Source organism: Colias eurytheme, chromosome 9, assembly GCF_061535395.1.
Source record: "Colias eurytheme isolate Ceu_HAF_F1 chromosome 9, ilColEury1 Martin Lab GWU primary, whole genome shotgun sequence".
Taxonomy (NCBI): domain Eukaryota; kingdom Metazoa; phylum Arthropoda; class Insecta; order Lepidoptera; family Pieridae; genus Colias; species Colias eurytheme.
The window spans coordinates 459,821-473,785 of record NC_142988.1 but is presented as its reverse complement, the minus strand read 5'-3'; the positions used below and the strand labels follow the sequence as shown (position 1 = coordinate 473,785).

Here is a 13,965-nt window from a genome sequence, read left to right as displayed (position 1 = left end):
GTTAGAACAGACTGCCTTGAATGAATTTGATAAACAATATCTGCCCCAGATATAAACATGCTAATCAGTAATCACATCTTGTTTACTCATTTTTTTTTTGTGAATTTTCTAAACTAATGATTATTTATCATGATAACTAGTTCATGAAATAAAGTTAACTCAATAATGATAGGTATTAATTAATTGGCAAACTGTTCTTAAAAATAGGGTGTTAATAATAATAAAAGAATTTCAGTAAAAACCAGATTTAATTACGTATTTTGTAGTTTGTACATAAAACTTGACAAGCTTAAAACTAATGGAATTAATTCTGAGGAATGTGGATTACATGTTTAATTAATTTTAAAATTCCTCATTTTTGGATTTTTTTGAGAATCCTTTGCTTTGAACTAAGTCATTACACTCTTGGCGACTAAGGCTTGAAAGTAAGAGGCGCTCAAGTTCTACGTCACCGTCACCCAACAGAACCAGTTCTGGGGGCGCACCGGTGATAAATTTCACCTCCAGTCGCTCATAAAACGGCGCATCTTCCATAACAAATTTCTTCACTTCAGGAAGACGATTTAATGAACATCCTCTGCAAGTCTAGAAATCGAAGAAAACACAAATGTTGAACACAAATTGCACAATAATATATGAAATAATATTAATTTATAAATGAAATATTGACTTGTTACAGCTTACCTCAATTTTCGCTGATTTTACATCAGAAAGTTCGTAACCAGATGCAATACTTAAAATTACACATAATGTGATAACGTAAACTTGCAAATATCCCATTATTAATCCGCGAATAGCCTGCCTACTCACTAAAAAAGTTATCACGGTTATCACAGTAATGAATTTAATATTTATCAATTTCAATGACCACAGAGATCAATGAGTCAATGACAAATGTCACAAAATATGTATGGCTTCCATAGAGTTCGTGATAAATGACCACAGAGCAAGTAATATAAATTTATTTTATTTATTTATTTATTCACACACACACACATACATAAATGACAGCACTCAGCAGACAGATTTATGTAGGCTGTTTTCCAATTACACAGCTTAATGCGACTCAGTGCCGCACAATGCCGAATTATGCTGATGCTTAATTGGAACGTGAAACGCACCAGCAGGTTGCGCTAAGAGCGTTTTCACATTATCCGATCCGATATCGGATATCGGAAGCCGATAGCCGATATCCGATATCGGAGGGAAGTAAAATGTATGAAATATGTGCCTGTCTTTCACATTGTCCGGTCCGATATCGGATATCGGAGCCGACACCGATATTCCCAGTAGCTATCGGACGATAAAGTTCAGTGTTGCCAACTCAATTTTCGAAAAGGCAGTATACCAACAGCAAAAAAGCACTAGTTTGTGTATTTTCAGTCTTATATGGCGCTCAATCTTTAAAAAAATTCTTTGCTTTTAACCTAAAACCCTTTCTATTAAAAGAAACCTTTTTTTTATTAAGAAAACACACATTTAAGTATTTATAGGTATTTAAAATACGATTTATACGGCAGGTATTTTTATTTGCCGTATTAAAATATACGGCAATTGGCTGAACTGAAGTAAACAAAAATATAATGCGTTCTTAAATTCAAATATCTATCTTCGAAATCATTAGTGTCTATCATCTTTATTTTATCTCATTCTGCCTCGCTCCTCCTCCTACTCGGATGTTGGTTGTGCTGTTTATTGTATTGTTGTGTGACTTCAAAAAAAGAAGGAGATTTCACACCGATTTTATTTTTATTTTGAATTTAAAACAAAGAATACAAAGTTTGAAAACACTTAATTCTAAAATAATTGTTTATGAGAATAAAATAATTTATGTATCTTTACTTACAGGAAATTACCACAATCATATTACAAATATATTTGAACGAGTGACAATATTATTTTAGGATATTACAGTGTAATAAGAAAAAGAAAAGAAAATGTGAACAAAGATTGTATCACTTAATAAATTTATCATAGGTACTAGGTACATGAACTTTTATAAATGTATGTAGTGAAAAAATGACTAAATGACTAGGTACGTCTTGCTAAAAATACATTTAAAAGATTTTGATATGTATTACTAAAACTATTAACTAATACTAGGTTGTAGTAGGTATTGATATAAATTTATTTAATTTATAATGTGTTAACATAAGTATATTATGTTATACAAATGACCGATATCAAAACTATTTAGTAAATAGCACATCTAAATAATATGCAGTAATTTGTGATATCAAATCTTTTTTTTACATTTTACTTTTCTTTTTTGAAGTTGTTTTTCTTTATCGTAGTTATAATTTTAATGTACATGTACAACTATGATTTATAACATTTGATTTTTTTAAATTATACCTTTTTTATCAACTGGCAATTTAGTTTAGTTTTCTCTTAAAATTTCTGGTAACACTCATGATGATATCGGAACGATTTTATCGGACAATGTGAAAGGACAAATTGTATCCGATATCGGATATCGGCTATCGGCGTCCGATATCCGATATCGGATCGGATAATGTGAAAACGCTCTAAGACTAAGACTAAAAACTACAATGAAACGAAAGCTTTAATTTTTTTTCCAACAATTAATAATTACTAACGATAAATCGATTGCACGCATCCCCCGTTTTCCAATTACAGCACTAGAGCGCATTATGCGGCATAATGCTTAACGTTGAATGTTCCAACTACAGCAACGCTTCGCACAATCGAGCACTAGAAAAAGTAATTGCGCGTGAATTGATGCGTGCAATCGATTTATCGTTAGTAATTATTAATTGTTGGAAAAAAATTTAAAGCTTTCGTTTCATTGTAGTTTTTTCGAAATAATCAAAGTTAATTCAAATTGTGTTAAAAAAATAAATATAAGTATGGATGAAGGTACAAACATTGAAAAAAATGTTAATGAAATAATCAAAATCGAAATTACTTTAAACAACCGTAAATATTTTTCAACCAATTATTATGTATACCACTTTATTTACACATTAATGAGGTTATTGCTAACTCTATGAATATTTTTTTTTCAACACTGAACTTAGCGCAACCTGCTGGTGCGTTTCATGTTCCAATTAAGCATCAGCATAATTCGGCATTGTGCGGCACTGAGTCGCATTATGCTTTGTAATTGGAAAACGGGGATCAATTCACGCGCATTACTTTTTCTAGTGCTCGATTGTGCGAAGAAGGTGCGAAGCGTTGCTGTAGTTGGAAGATTCAACGTTATGCATTATGCCGCATAATGCGCTCTAGTGCTGTAATTGGAAAACGGGGTGTCTATTGACTGAACGACTGAACTACAAATAAAAAAATACGTCAATGGTCTGTCAATTGTCGTGTTTATGTGTCTATTGGTGTTTATATCTGTGGTGTTTATTGTTTAGTATGTGTCATGTGGTAGTGAACACAGAGCAAGTAATATAGTAGTGAATTTCAAAGCAAACAAATTGTTTTGTTTAAATAAAAAACTTTAATGTTTCTTTATAGTATAACTGATAACTTTATATAGCTATTTTTCAAGCAATTACACCAATACAAATTTGCATGTTAAGATGGAAGAAAAACACAGAAAAGCAATACAAAATAATTTTGTTCCCCTGGTTGAACAAACAGATCTCGATCATATGGTAACAGCTTTATATGAAAAAGGTGTATTTTCGGAGCAAATGATTGAACCTTATAAGGTAAGTTAATGTGATATAATTTATGAAACGGCTCTGGTCTGCATTTCTTCAAATAACTTTTGCATGAATGAGGTATTTTTTTTTCATTCTTAGGATACCAGTAAGCATCCTAGAGTTCGCAAGCGTGAGCTGTACATGGACATCACGAGACGTGGCCCAGAAGCCTTTGGACACTTACTTGACGTTCTTTCTGATGCTGGCTATTGGGACCTTGTCCGAGAACTTGACCCAAATAGCTCCCTGCATACAAGGAGAACAAAAGTATCAGTCCCTAGCACCAGTGAGTCAGTTGTCAACAATATACAATGCCAAAAACATTATCATAATCTTAAACTCACAGATAGTGACATCATTTGTATGAGGTCACACACAGACAAAAAAAAATTATATGCACAATAACATGGCTACCATAATGCTATGTAATTGTTTTACTATGTGATTTCATAACTTAACATTTTCATTTTGAACTTAAAACCATTTTTTTAAGGCCAGTAAAAACTGACACTTATTAGCAAAAATTGTATTGCCATGTATTTATGGTATATAAAAATAGTGAAACCCTATTCAAACCTAATGAATAAATAAATAAAAAATCAAAATGTAATTAACAATATATTTTTAAATAAGCATTTGTCTTCAAGCAGTAAAACATGTTTTAATATTTTCAGCTGTGCCAAACGATAACAATTATGTTAGTATAAGCACTGAGAAGAAAAAAACAAAAACAAGGCCTGACGATAATAAAAGTCGGTAATTTATTCCATAATTTAACTGTATGTTTTATATGATTTAAGTGTATTATTCTTTTTTTACAAATATTTGTAGATATGCTTTCAGATGAAGCACCAATTATTAGCATGGAGGCAAATTATTTAAATTCCGATCCTTATTATATTGTGGTTCAAAAGTCTACAAAGTTCTTTGAAGATGGAGATGGTAAGAAAGATTTTATATAAGTACTTGTGTTTTTTTATTAACTTGTGAACTGTTGGTAAGCTATCTGTTTTCAGAAAGTTTCCTTATCCAATTATCTTATTACAATTTTTTGTCAAATAATCTTTTTTTATTCATTTTTAACAAAAACAAAGTAAAACAGCATATATATCCAATTCCGAAGTGAACTTAACTAACACTTTTAAATATTCATAAAAATTGATTATTTTTTAGATATAAAGTTGTATCACACCAGGGGTCGAAGTCGCGGCATTCTTGTTGTATTGAGCTACATTGAGTTTGCATTCAACATAGAGGAGTACAGGAAAGGTGTAGATGTGGATTGTCAGAAACTCAAGTATCTGTTCCCTGAAATGGGCTTCAAAGTGCTCTCATACAATAATCTCACTTTAGATGTAAGTAAAAGAAAAAAAAGATGCATTTTAAAATTATATACAATAACTATTTTCTTTTTAGATTTCATTGTCATGTCTTTATTAAATAGGTCAGTCCTATGTTTAAAAAATTGTGGTCAGAAAAATATTGTAAGTTGTGGCTACAATTTTATCTTTTATCTCTTGACCTAAAATTAATTACGAGAATAGATAATGTTATGATTTCATTATAATAATTGTATCTAGAGTATGAAATATGAATATTATTGAATTTGATATTTTTTGTTTTATGGCATTCAAATGCTTTATAAATATAATTTATTTTTCAATGGAAAAAGTAAATTATATTTATATAATCGAAATATTAAAACTCTTTCGGTTTTATGTGTCTAATAGACAACCTGGGGCATCTATTGAGATAATTAACAACTATCCCAACCAATATGAAACATTATTTCAATAATTACAATATTGTTACTTTGTTTGAAAAATGTTTCATATTGGTGGAGATAATTGTTAGTTATACAGCGCGGGTAGTCCCTCAGACATAATATGAAAATAGTTTTTATTTATAAAACTACGTATTGAATTATTTTTTACGAAAAAACGAACTTTAAATAATATTTTAAGTTTCCTTACTTCACAATAGCCTAGCCCCTAGACTGTTCATTAAACGACGCCGTTTGATTAAGCTAATTACTACCTACAACATAACATTCCACATTGTTTAAGATAAAAAATGTCCACAGGAAACGCTGAAAACGTTGACATATCTAAAGGAAGTGATAGTGAACGTAGAGTGCGTGTTCATCGTGGTGTCGTCGCACGGCTACGAGCGGCCGGCCACCTCGGACACGGACATCCGCTGCTCGGACGGCAGGCTCATCTCCAGCCATGAGATCATTGAGCACTTCAGCAATAAAAACTTCCCAGCGCTGCACGGGATACCCAAGGTGTTCATCTTTCAGCTGTGCCGGTGAGTTCGGTGATTTGTATTTTGTTTAATGTAAATGAGTCCAGTTTTTAAATATTTCTAGAAAGTAATATGTAGTTCAAAAATGGTCCATTTTTCTATGAATGAATTGAATTTGTTAACAATTAACTAAAATTTTAACCAATAATGTAGGTTGAGAAACATCTTATTTGTCGTTAATGATTGCAACAATGACTTATCTCTTAAAATGAATAATAGTTAATTTTCTTGGTAGATATAAAATAATATTATAATGTTACAATATAAAATAATATGAATTTGTTTTGCCTCCTACTACTATAACTATATGATAAGTGAGTATGATTTTAGTATGATTTTTTTCTATGATTCTCAGAGGTTCTAACAAGGACTACATAGAGGGTCCAATCCACTTCACAAACCCGGATGACGTAGGCGAGCGCGCTGGAGCGCAGCGGGACGGGCGCGTTATCGGTGCAGAGCGAAGCGAAGCGAACGCGGAGCGGGGCGAAGCGGGGCGGGGTGTGGTGTGTGACGCGCGCGGGCTCGCCGCCGCGCCGCCACGCTCGCCTGCTGCGAAGCGGGATAGACTGTATTCGGATATACTCATTGCACATTCCACATTACCGGGTGAGTTTTGTCATAGTTATGTATGAAAGTAAAATAAATTTCTCTTTGTCCATTTATTATACAGCTTTTTAACTGTAATTGATGACTCTCAAGTCATGCATTTTTATTTGAATTAAACGTGATAATTTGCAGTAGCTTCAATGCACAGCATACACGGCATTTTTGTGTCGTACTAATTTATACTTATTTTCCCGTGCGTGTGCGCAGGCACGGTGTCGTACCGCGACCCGGCGCTGGGCTCGTGGTACATCCAGGCGCTGTGCGAGGTGTTCGCGGCGCGGGCACACGACTGCCACGTGGAGAAGCTGTTCAAGCTCGTGGACAAGCGGCTGCACGCGCGCTTCCGCGTGCAGACCAGCTCCGTGGACAACTGGGGCTTCAACCGCCGCCTCTACCTGCACCCCGGCCTGTACGAGGACGAGCCGGTCAGTGCTACCAGAGATACCCTGACTGAACGTCTACATTATATGGAAATAGCATAATTTTTTGATTTTACTAGCGCGAGCCCTCCGTCACGATTTGAGTTCGTGGTACGTATATAGTTTTTAGCATCTGAGGACAAATCCAACGTTAAAAGATTTTATGAAATTTGCCCAATAGTTCCTCAAATTATAATTTATGTTAATTTAGTTTTATATAATGGTAAAGTTTTAAAAAAACTTTTATTAGAGCCATCACACGAAATTCATGCAGTGGTTATTTTACTGTGCCCGAAACGCGTTCTGAGAAATTTTTTCGCTAAATGAGTGTTTTCCTTTCATTTTTCAGTGATATCAGACAGACCATGGGAGCTTTCTAAGAGATTTTATGAAGAATGACATGGTGCTAAGTGGTCCTTTTTTGTAAATCACTAAAGCGATCGTTGGATAATGTGAGCGACATGTGTAGATATGCAGATATTCTTGCTCTTCAAGAAACTTGGCTACTGCCGTATGATCTGCCTTTGCTTGGGTCGATAAGCAAAGACTTTGAATACACAGGTAAATCAGCTGTAGACTTAACTAAGGGCCTACTTAAGGGCAGACCATACGGTGGGGTTGCAATCCTGTGGAGAAAAGGCTTGTTTAAAAGTGTAGAAATTATTGATTGCAATAGTAATAGAATATGTGCGTTTAAAGCTGTTTTAAGTAATAATACACATATTATAATATTTAGTGTATATATGCCAACTGATAATTCTGAAAATATGTTTGAATTTACGAGTTGTTTATGTGAAATTAAGACCATAGTTGATAGCTATAACATAGAAAATATTTTCATGTTAGGTGACTTTAACGCACATCCTATGCAGCCTTTCTGGAATGAGTTAGACACTTTTTGCTCTGATGAATTGTGGATATGTGCGGACACAAATAAATTGGGTATTAATTCTAATACATACACCTACAGAAGTGACATCAATGGCAGTCTTCGATGGTTAGATCACTGCATAGTGACTAAATCTGCTTGGCGGACTGTAATTGATGTAAGTTTAGGTCATGATGTCTACTGGTCTGACCACTTTCCTCTTATTATAGAATGTGACCTCAATTGTATTATGACAAAAATGCCTCAATCAGGATATGTCATTGATAAAATAAAATGGGGTCACAGGAATGAGCGCCAGATTAGTGAGTATCATGAAATATGTAACAGCAAACTCAGAGAGATTGATTTTGCTGAATTTCATAAAAGTTGTGGAAAAATATGCAGAGACACATATCATAAAGTTTGCCTTGATAAAGTGTACAATGAGATTATAGGAATTCTGTCCCATGCTGCCTCATTGTCTCATACAGTAATTGAGAAGAAAAAAGGTCAAGTTGTTGGATGGAATAAACATGTACGTGAGGCTCACTGTGAGGCTCGGTCGAAATACCACATATGGCTGTCATATAATAAACCAAAAACTGGTAAGATCTGGGAAGATATGTGTGTAAGTCGTAAAATATTTAAAAGTAGGCTGAGATGGTGTCAGAATCATCAAGATGAAATAAAAATGGACATGATTGCTTCTTACAGGTCAACAAAAAACTTTTCCAGATTTTGGAAAGCGACCAATAATCTCAATGTTCGACCGAGCTTACCAGTGAGTGTCGCGGGCTGCAATACTCCGAAAGAAATTGCAAATATGTTTAGGGATCACTTTAAGGTATCATCACCTTTGGGACCTTCCAAGCAGATGTTTAGCCTTGATAAAGATCTAAACAATGATCTTATTACTTTTTCAGCTAAACAGGTGGCGAGTGTCATAAATAAGATGACGAGAGGTAAATCACCGGGCTATGATAGCCTCAGTGTGGAGCATTTGAGATATGCAGGTGTGCACTTGCCCCGAGTGCTTGCTAAGTTTTACTCTCTTTGTGTAAGTCATTCTTATATTCCCGCTGAGATGATGAGAACTATTGTGGTCCCTATTGTCAAAAACAAAACTGGCAATATTTCGGATAGGTCAAATTACAGACCAATATCACTGGCCACCATAGCAGCTAAGGTTTTGGATAGTTTGTTTGATAAATGTCTTGGCGAAGCGCTGAACCTGGATGATGCCCAATTCGGCTTTCAACCAGGTCTATCAACAGAAAGTGCGATACTCTGCCTAAAACAAACTATTCAATACTATACTAGCAGAAGAACCCCAGTGTACGCCTGCTTTCTCGATCTTTCTAAGGCTTTTGACCTTGTATCTTATGATATACTGTGGGAAAAGATGGAGAAGGCGGGAGTACAAAGGGAGTTGATAAGTGTACTGCAATTTTGGTATGCAAATCAAGTGAACAATGTCAGGTGGGGGACAGAGTTATCCGATTCATATAGGTTGGAGTGTGGCGTGAGGCAGGGAGGTTTAACCTCGCCGAAGCTTTTCAACCTATATGTAAATGAACTCATATTAGAGCTCAGGAAAAAGGGAGGCTGTTGGATAGATGGTGTATGCGTTAATAACATCAGCTATGCAGATGATATGGTCCTGTTAGGACCCACTGCAGGTTCCATTAGAGAACTACTGAATTCCTGCCAGGAGTATGCTGCCAAGCATGGCTTATCATATAATGTCGCAAAAAGCGTTTATATGATCTTTGGAGTCCCCCGAAAGCACATTGGTTACGAACCCGTAGTCAGCTTAAACCAAATAGCATTAAAGAGGGTAAAACAGTTTAAGTATCTCGGACACTGTGTTTCGGAGGACTTGAATGATCAAGTTGACATTGAGCGTGAGAGGAGATCCCTGGCGGCGAAATGTAATATGCTGGCCCACAGGTTCGCCCGATGTAGCAAAGAGGCAAAAATAACTCTATTCAAAGCCTATTGCCAAAACTTTTACACGGGAAACCTGTGGTTCAAGTACTCAAAAAAGAGTATGAATGCATTACGGGTGCAATATAATAATGGGTTTAGGATGCTGATGGGCTTGCCGAGGCATTGTTCAGCGTCTGAAATGTTTGCGCAGGCTCACACTAATGATTTTCATGCCATTTTGCGAAAAAAGACAGCTTCAATACTCCAACGGTTACGTGCAAGTCCCAACAAAATACTAAATACATTATCGCAAAAAATAGACTCACCAATACACGAACATTTTATTAATGTGTTGGTGAGACGTGAAGTTTTTTAAATTGTATACCTAATAATTTGTATTTTTAGAATAATTATTTATTGCGTATTTTAATTTTAATTTTTATTTTTTGTTTAATTTTTCTGTGATTATATGTATGTTTCATTGATTATTATTATATTTTTGTGACATGTCAATTTTATAATTTGTATTTTTAGATTAATTATTTATTGCGTAATTTAATTTTAATTTTTATTTTTATTTAATTTTTCTGTGATTTTATGTATTGATTATTATTATTTGTGACATGTTAATTTTATATTTTATGATTGTGAGCTTAATTTTATATGTGTATTAGTGATTTTTGTGTATTGTATGTAAAATGAGTCTCTGTTACTCTTAAATAAAGAATTTATTATTATTTATTATTATTATTATTATTTTGGATGGATAAATGCTGTATCAACGGAAATATCAATGATCTTCAAATATATTTATATATTTATCTAGTACATTATTATACATCATGTGAATCTTACTCATATAGTATAAGTTAGTTTTATACATTTTAACTTTTTAAGTTATAGCGTTTGATATAATCGACCCATGCTAATTTTTTCTTGAAAAAATATGTTCATACAAATAACGATTTTGTATGTTTTGGAAAAAAAATCCGGGTCACTATTAGTTCACTTTTTATTAATTTTTTGTTTGGATTATGTTCCAATTCCAATCAAATGTATGTAAGTAATATTAAGCTATGATAAGTATACCATTGTATTTGTATATAAACAATCACATAAAAAATAATTGTGATACTTAACGCTTTTTACGGCCATTATGCATTTAAACTGTAAGTTATCTAGACAATTTTAAACCTAACTTATTGCTCAATGTTTGTAAAGGATTTTTGACAAGTACAGTATTTTTATAATAAATTTATCTAATTAATGAAATCTTTTATTTCAAACCATATATCTCATGAGTACATTTATTAGTAACCATTATTAATTTGAATGCTTCCTAAAAGTAACAATAACAATAAGCTACAAATTATTGACATCAATTTCCATTCACATACACTGTTCTCCATTGATATACTGTGTTGATTCTGTGTTACATTTAACTTATTTAAAACATACCTTAAATAATAATTCTGAAATAATAACTATACTGAAAATAATTGCATCAGATACGTTTTCCAATAAATTGATGCCCTAAGGATGTGAATAAACTTTATCGAGAATGTATAAGCTTAAAGCGGTGTATGTTGAACCTACCCATTTATACGAAACATTCAACGATCTAAAGAATAAACGCATTTTACTAGTATTAAATAATGTTGTCATATTCTAATATAATCGATAATAACATTGATATTGGTGAAATATACAAATAAAAAGACCCGAACGGAGCCGGGCGAACAGCTAGTATACAATAATGAGTAGCCAAGACACTCCCTCTCACATAAGCAGCAGCTCAATAATTTCGTCCAATTTAATTAATTGAGTGTACTACCTATAGGCGCAGTACCACAGACCACAGCGCAGTACCGACCGACGTCGCGTCGGTCGAAACTAAAAAAATCGATAACGAGGCGGGATTCGAACCCATGATATTTATAAACCATTTGAATGCCATAAAATCAAATTCTACAACAAGGCCGCATTCCATCGCTCTCGTTACAATATTGTAATCATTGAAATAATGTTTCATATTGGTTGAGATCATGAGATAGATGTTATCACAATAGATGTCGCGGGGAGTCCCCTAAGAGCTAGCGCGCACGAGCAACTTTGTCTCCGCAACTATTTTGTCTCTCCACCCATGGGCTAGTATGAAAGTGCGCGCACGTAGTGACGCAACTCCCCATACAAATTGATGGGAGAGACAACTTTTCACGATGATGTCGCACTTGCACTGAGCAACAGCGGGGTAGCTACCTTATAGATAGAGCAAGGGAAAACTTTTTTATGTGATTTTATTATTTTACGGGCCCTTGAAGTGGTGATGTTCACCACTGGGTAAGTTTATCTTTCTTGGCATTTAATTCTTTTTTTTATTCCATTCGAAGATCTAACGATAGTAAATATTACAATACTGAAATGGCATATCTTTCAGCTTAGCAAACCTGCCTGAAAATCTCCGTGTGAAAATCTCTGTGTGAAAATCTCTATGTGAAAATCTCCGTGTGAAAATCTCCGTGTGAAAATCTCCGTGTGACAATCTTCGTGTGAAAATCTCTGTGTGAAAATCTCTGTGTGAAAATCTGTGTAAATCTCTGTGTGAAAATCTCTGTGTGAAAATCTCCGTGTGAAAATCTCTGTGTGAAAATCTATTAGTGAAAATCTCTGTTTAAATCTCGGTGTGAAAATCTGTGTGAAAATGTCTGTGTGAAAATCTCTGTGAAAATCTGTATGTAAATCTATGTGTGAAAATCTCTGTGTGAAAATCTCTGTGTGAAAATCTCTGTTTAAACCTCGGTGTGAAAATCTCTGTTTAAACCTCGGTGTGAAAATCTGTGTGAAAATGTCTGTGTGAAAATCTCTGTGAAAATCTCTGTGTGAAAATCTGTGTGAAAATCTCTCTGTGAAAATCTCTGTGTGAAAATCTCTGTGTGAACATCTCTGTGTGAAAATCTCTGTGAAAATCTCTGTGTGAAAATCTCTGTGTGAAAATCTCTGTGTGAAAATCTCTGTGTGAAAATCTCTTACAGTAGAAATATTTATTACTTAATTGTTCATTATTATTGAATAAAATAGTACTTACACTTGTTATTCAATTGTAGACTCAATCACTATCCATACTAATATTATAAATGCCAAAGTAACTCTGTCTGTCTGTCTGTTACTCAATCACGCCTAAACTACTGAACCAATTTTCATGAAATTTGGTATGGAGATATTTTGATACCCGAGAAAGGACATAGGCTATCTCGAGAAAATGACGCAATCCCGGAAATCCCACGGGAACGGGAACTATGAGGGCTTTTCTTTGACTGCGCGGACGAAGCCGCGGGCGGAAATCTAGTAAATATAAATAATATAAATAAGAAAACAAACATTAAGGTCTTAATAGATATCGCTGCAGTGCTGATACGTGTAAATACCTATGACCCTTATGCGTCGCAACGACAATAATTGATGACGTCACAGCGCAGTAGTTTACTATGCAAACATAGTTTTGCAGTTAATTATTGTAAAAATTATCAAAATTAAATAATTTTTTTTTGTAATTGATAGAGCAAATCGGGAGCAATTTTTTTGCAAAAAAATTTTCTATGAAAAGTGAATATTTTTCATTCTATAGGGAAATCAAGTTTTCAGTATTTGGATTTTTTTTTAATTTATTATAAATAAACTAATAATCTGTGCTAATAATTATAGAAGTGGAGCAATTACAGATTCTGATGGAGCATTTAAGGAGCAATTTTTTGAGATATTAATAATTAAAAAAAATAAACTTTCCGCGCTAACTTCCTTCCGGTTCACCCGGGCACGTTTTTTTATGTGATTTTATTTTTTTACGGGCCCTTGAAGTGGTGAACATACTGGGTAATTTTATCTTTCTTGGCATTTAATTCTTTTTTTTATTCCATTCGAAGAGTAAAAATGTTACCATACTGAATTGGCCTATCTTTCAGCTTAGCAAACAAAAAAAAATCAAGCATCTAGCGCAACAACTGACGTCACCATGAGTGAAAATATCATCGTACTCGGCGATAGGTGAAAAATTGAAAAAAACGTCATAACTCCGAAAATACGAAAAATCGTATAACATACATGGGGGTGATTCGGATAGCCCTCTAGGTCCTCTACCTCCCAGCTTCCGTTCATCACT

General features: G+C 34.0%; 2 protein-coding genes across 2 annotated transcripts; one reads left to right on the top strand and one right to left on the bottom strand.

Moving 5' to 3' along the window:
- Positions 1-229: 229 nt before the first annotated feature.
- LOC149905522 (selenoprotein M-like) lies at positions 230-901 on the bottom strand. Its single transcript, XM_090105795.1, has 2 exons — positions 685-901; positions 230-585 (listed from the first exon to the last, which is right to left on the bottom strand). The coding sequence occupies exons 1-2, from the start codon at positions 778-780 to the stop codon at positions 343-345; spliced, it is 339 nt and encodes a 112-aa protein (XP_089961921.1). The 5' UTR covers positions 781-901; the 3' UTR covers positions 230-342.
- Positions 902-3,394: 2,493 nt separating this feature from the next.
- Positions 3,395-10,626, top strand: Dronc (Death regulator Nedd2-like caspase). Its single transcript, XM_090105756.1, has 10 exons — positions 3,395-3,683; positions 3,777-3,963; positions 4,352-4,429; positions 4,509-4,619; positions 4,851-5,032; positions 5,761-5,987; positions 6,340-6,593; positions 6,801-7,018; positions 7,362-7,434; positions 10,570-10,626. Exons 1-9 carry the CDS (start codon positions 3,552-3,554, stop codon positions 7,362-7,364), a joined length of 1,392 nt encoding a protein of 463 aa, XP_089961882.1. The 5' UTR covers positions 3,395-3,551; the 3' UTR covers positions 7,365-7,434; positions 10,570-10,626.
- The last annotated feature ends 3,339 nt before the right edge of the window (positions 10,627-13,965 follow it).

Excerpts from the sequence above, each read along its gene's own strand:
- LOC149905522 (XM_090105795.1), bottom strand. The coding sequence starts at position 780 with ATGGGATATTTGCAAGTTTACGTTATCACATTATGTGTAATTTTAAGT. Across the intron at positions 586-684 it reads TAAAATCAGCGAAAATTGAG|ACTTGCAGAGGATGTTCATT; the intron begins GTAAGCTGTAAC and ends TTCGATTTCTAG.
- Dronc (XM_090105756.1), top strand. The coding sequence starts at position 3,552 with ATGGAAGAAAAACACAGAAAAGCAATACAAAATAATTTTGTTCCCCTG. Across the intron at positions 4,620-4,850 it reads GTTCTTTGAAGATGGAGATG|ATATAAAGTTGTATCACACC; the intron begins GTAAGAAAGATT and ends ATTATTTTTTAG. Across the intron at positions 5,033-5,760 it reads ACAATAATCTCACTTTAGAT|GAAACGCTGAAAACGTTGAC; the intron begins GTAAGTAAAAGA and ends AAATGTCCACAG.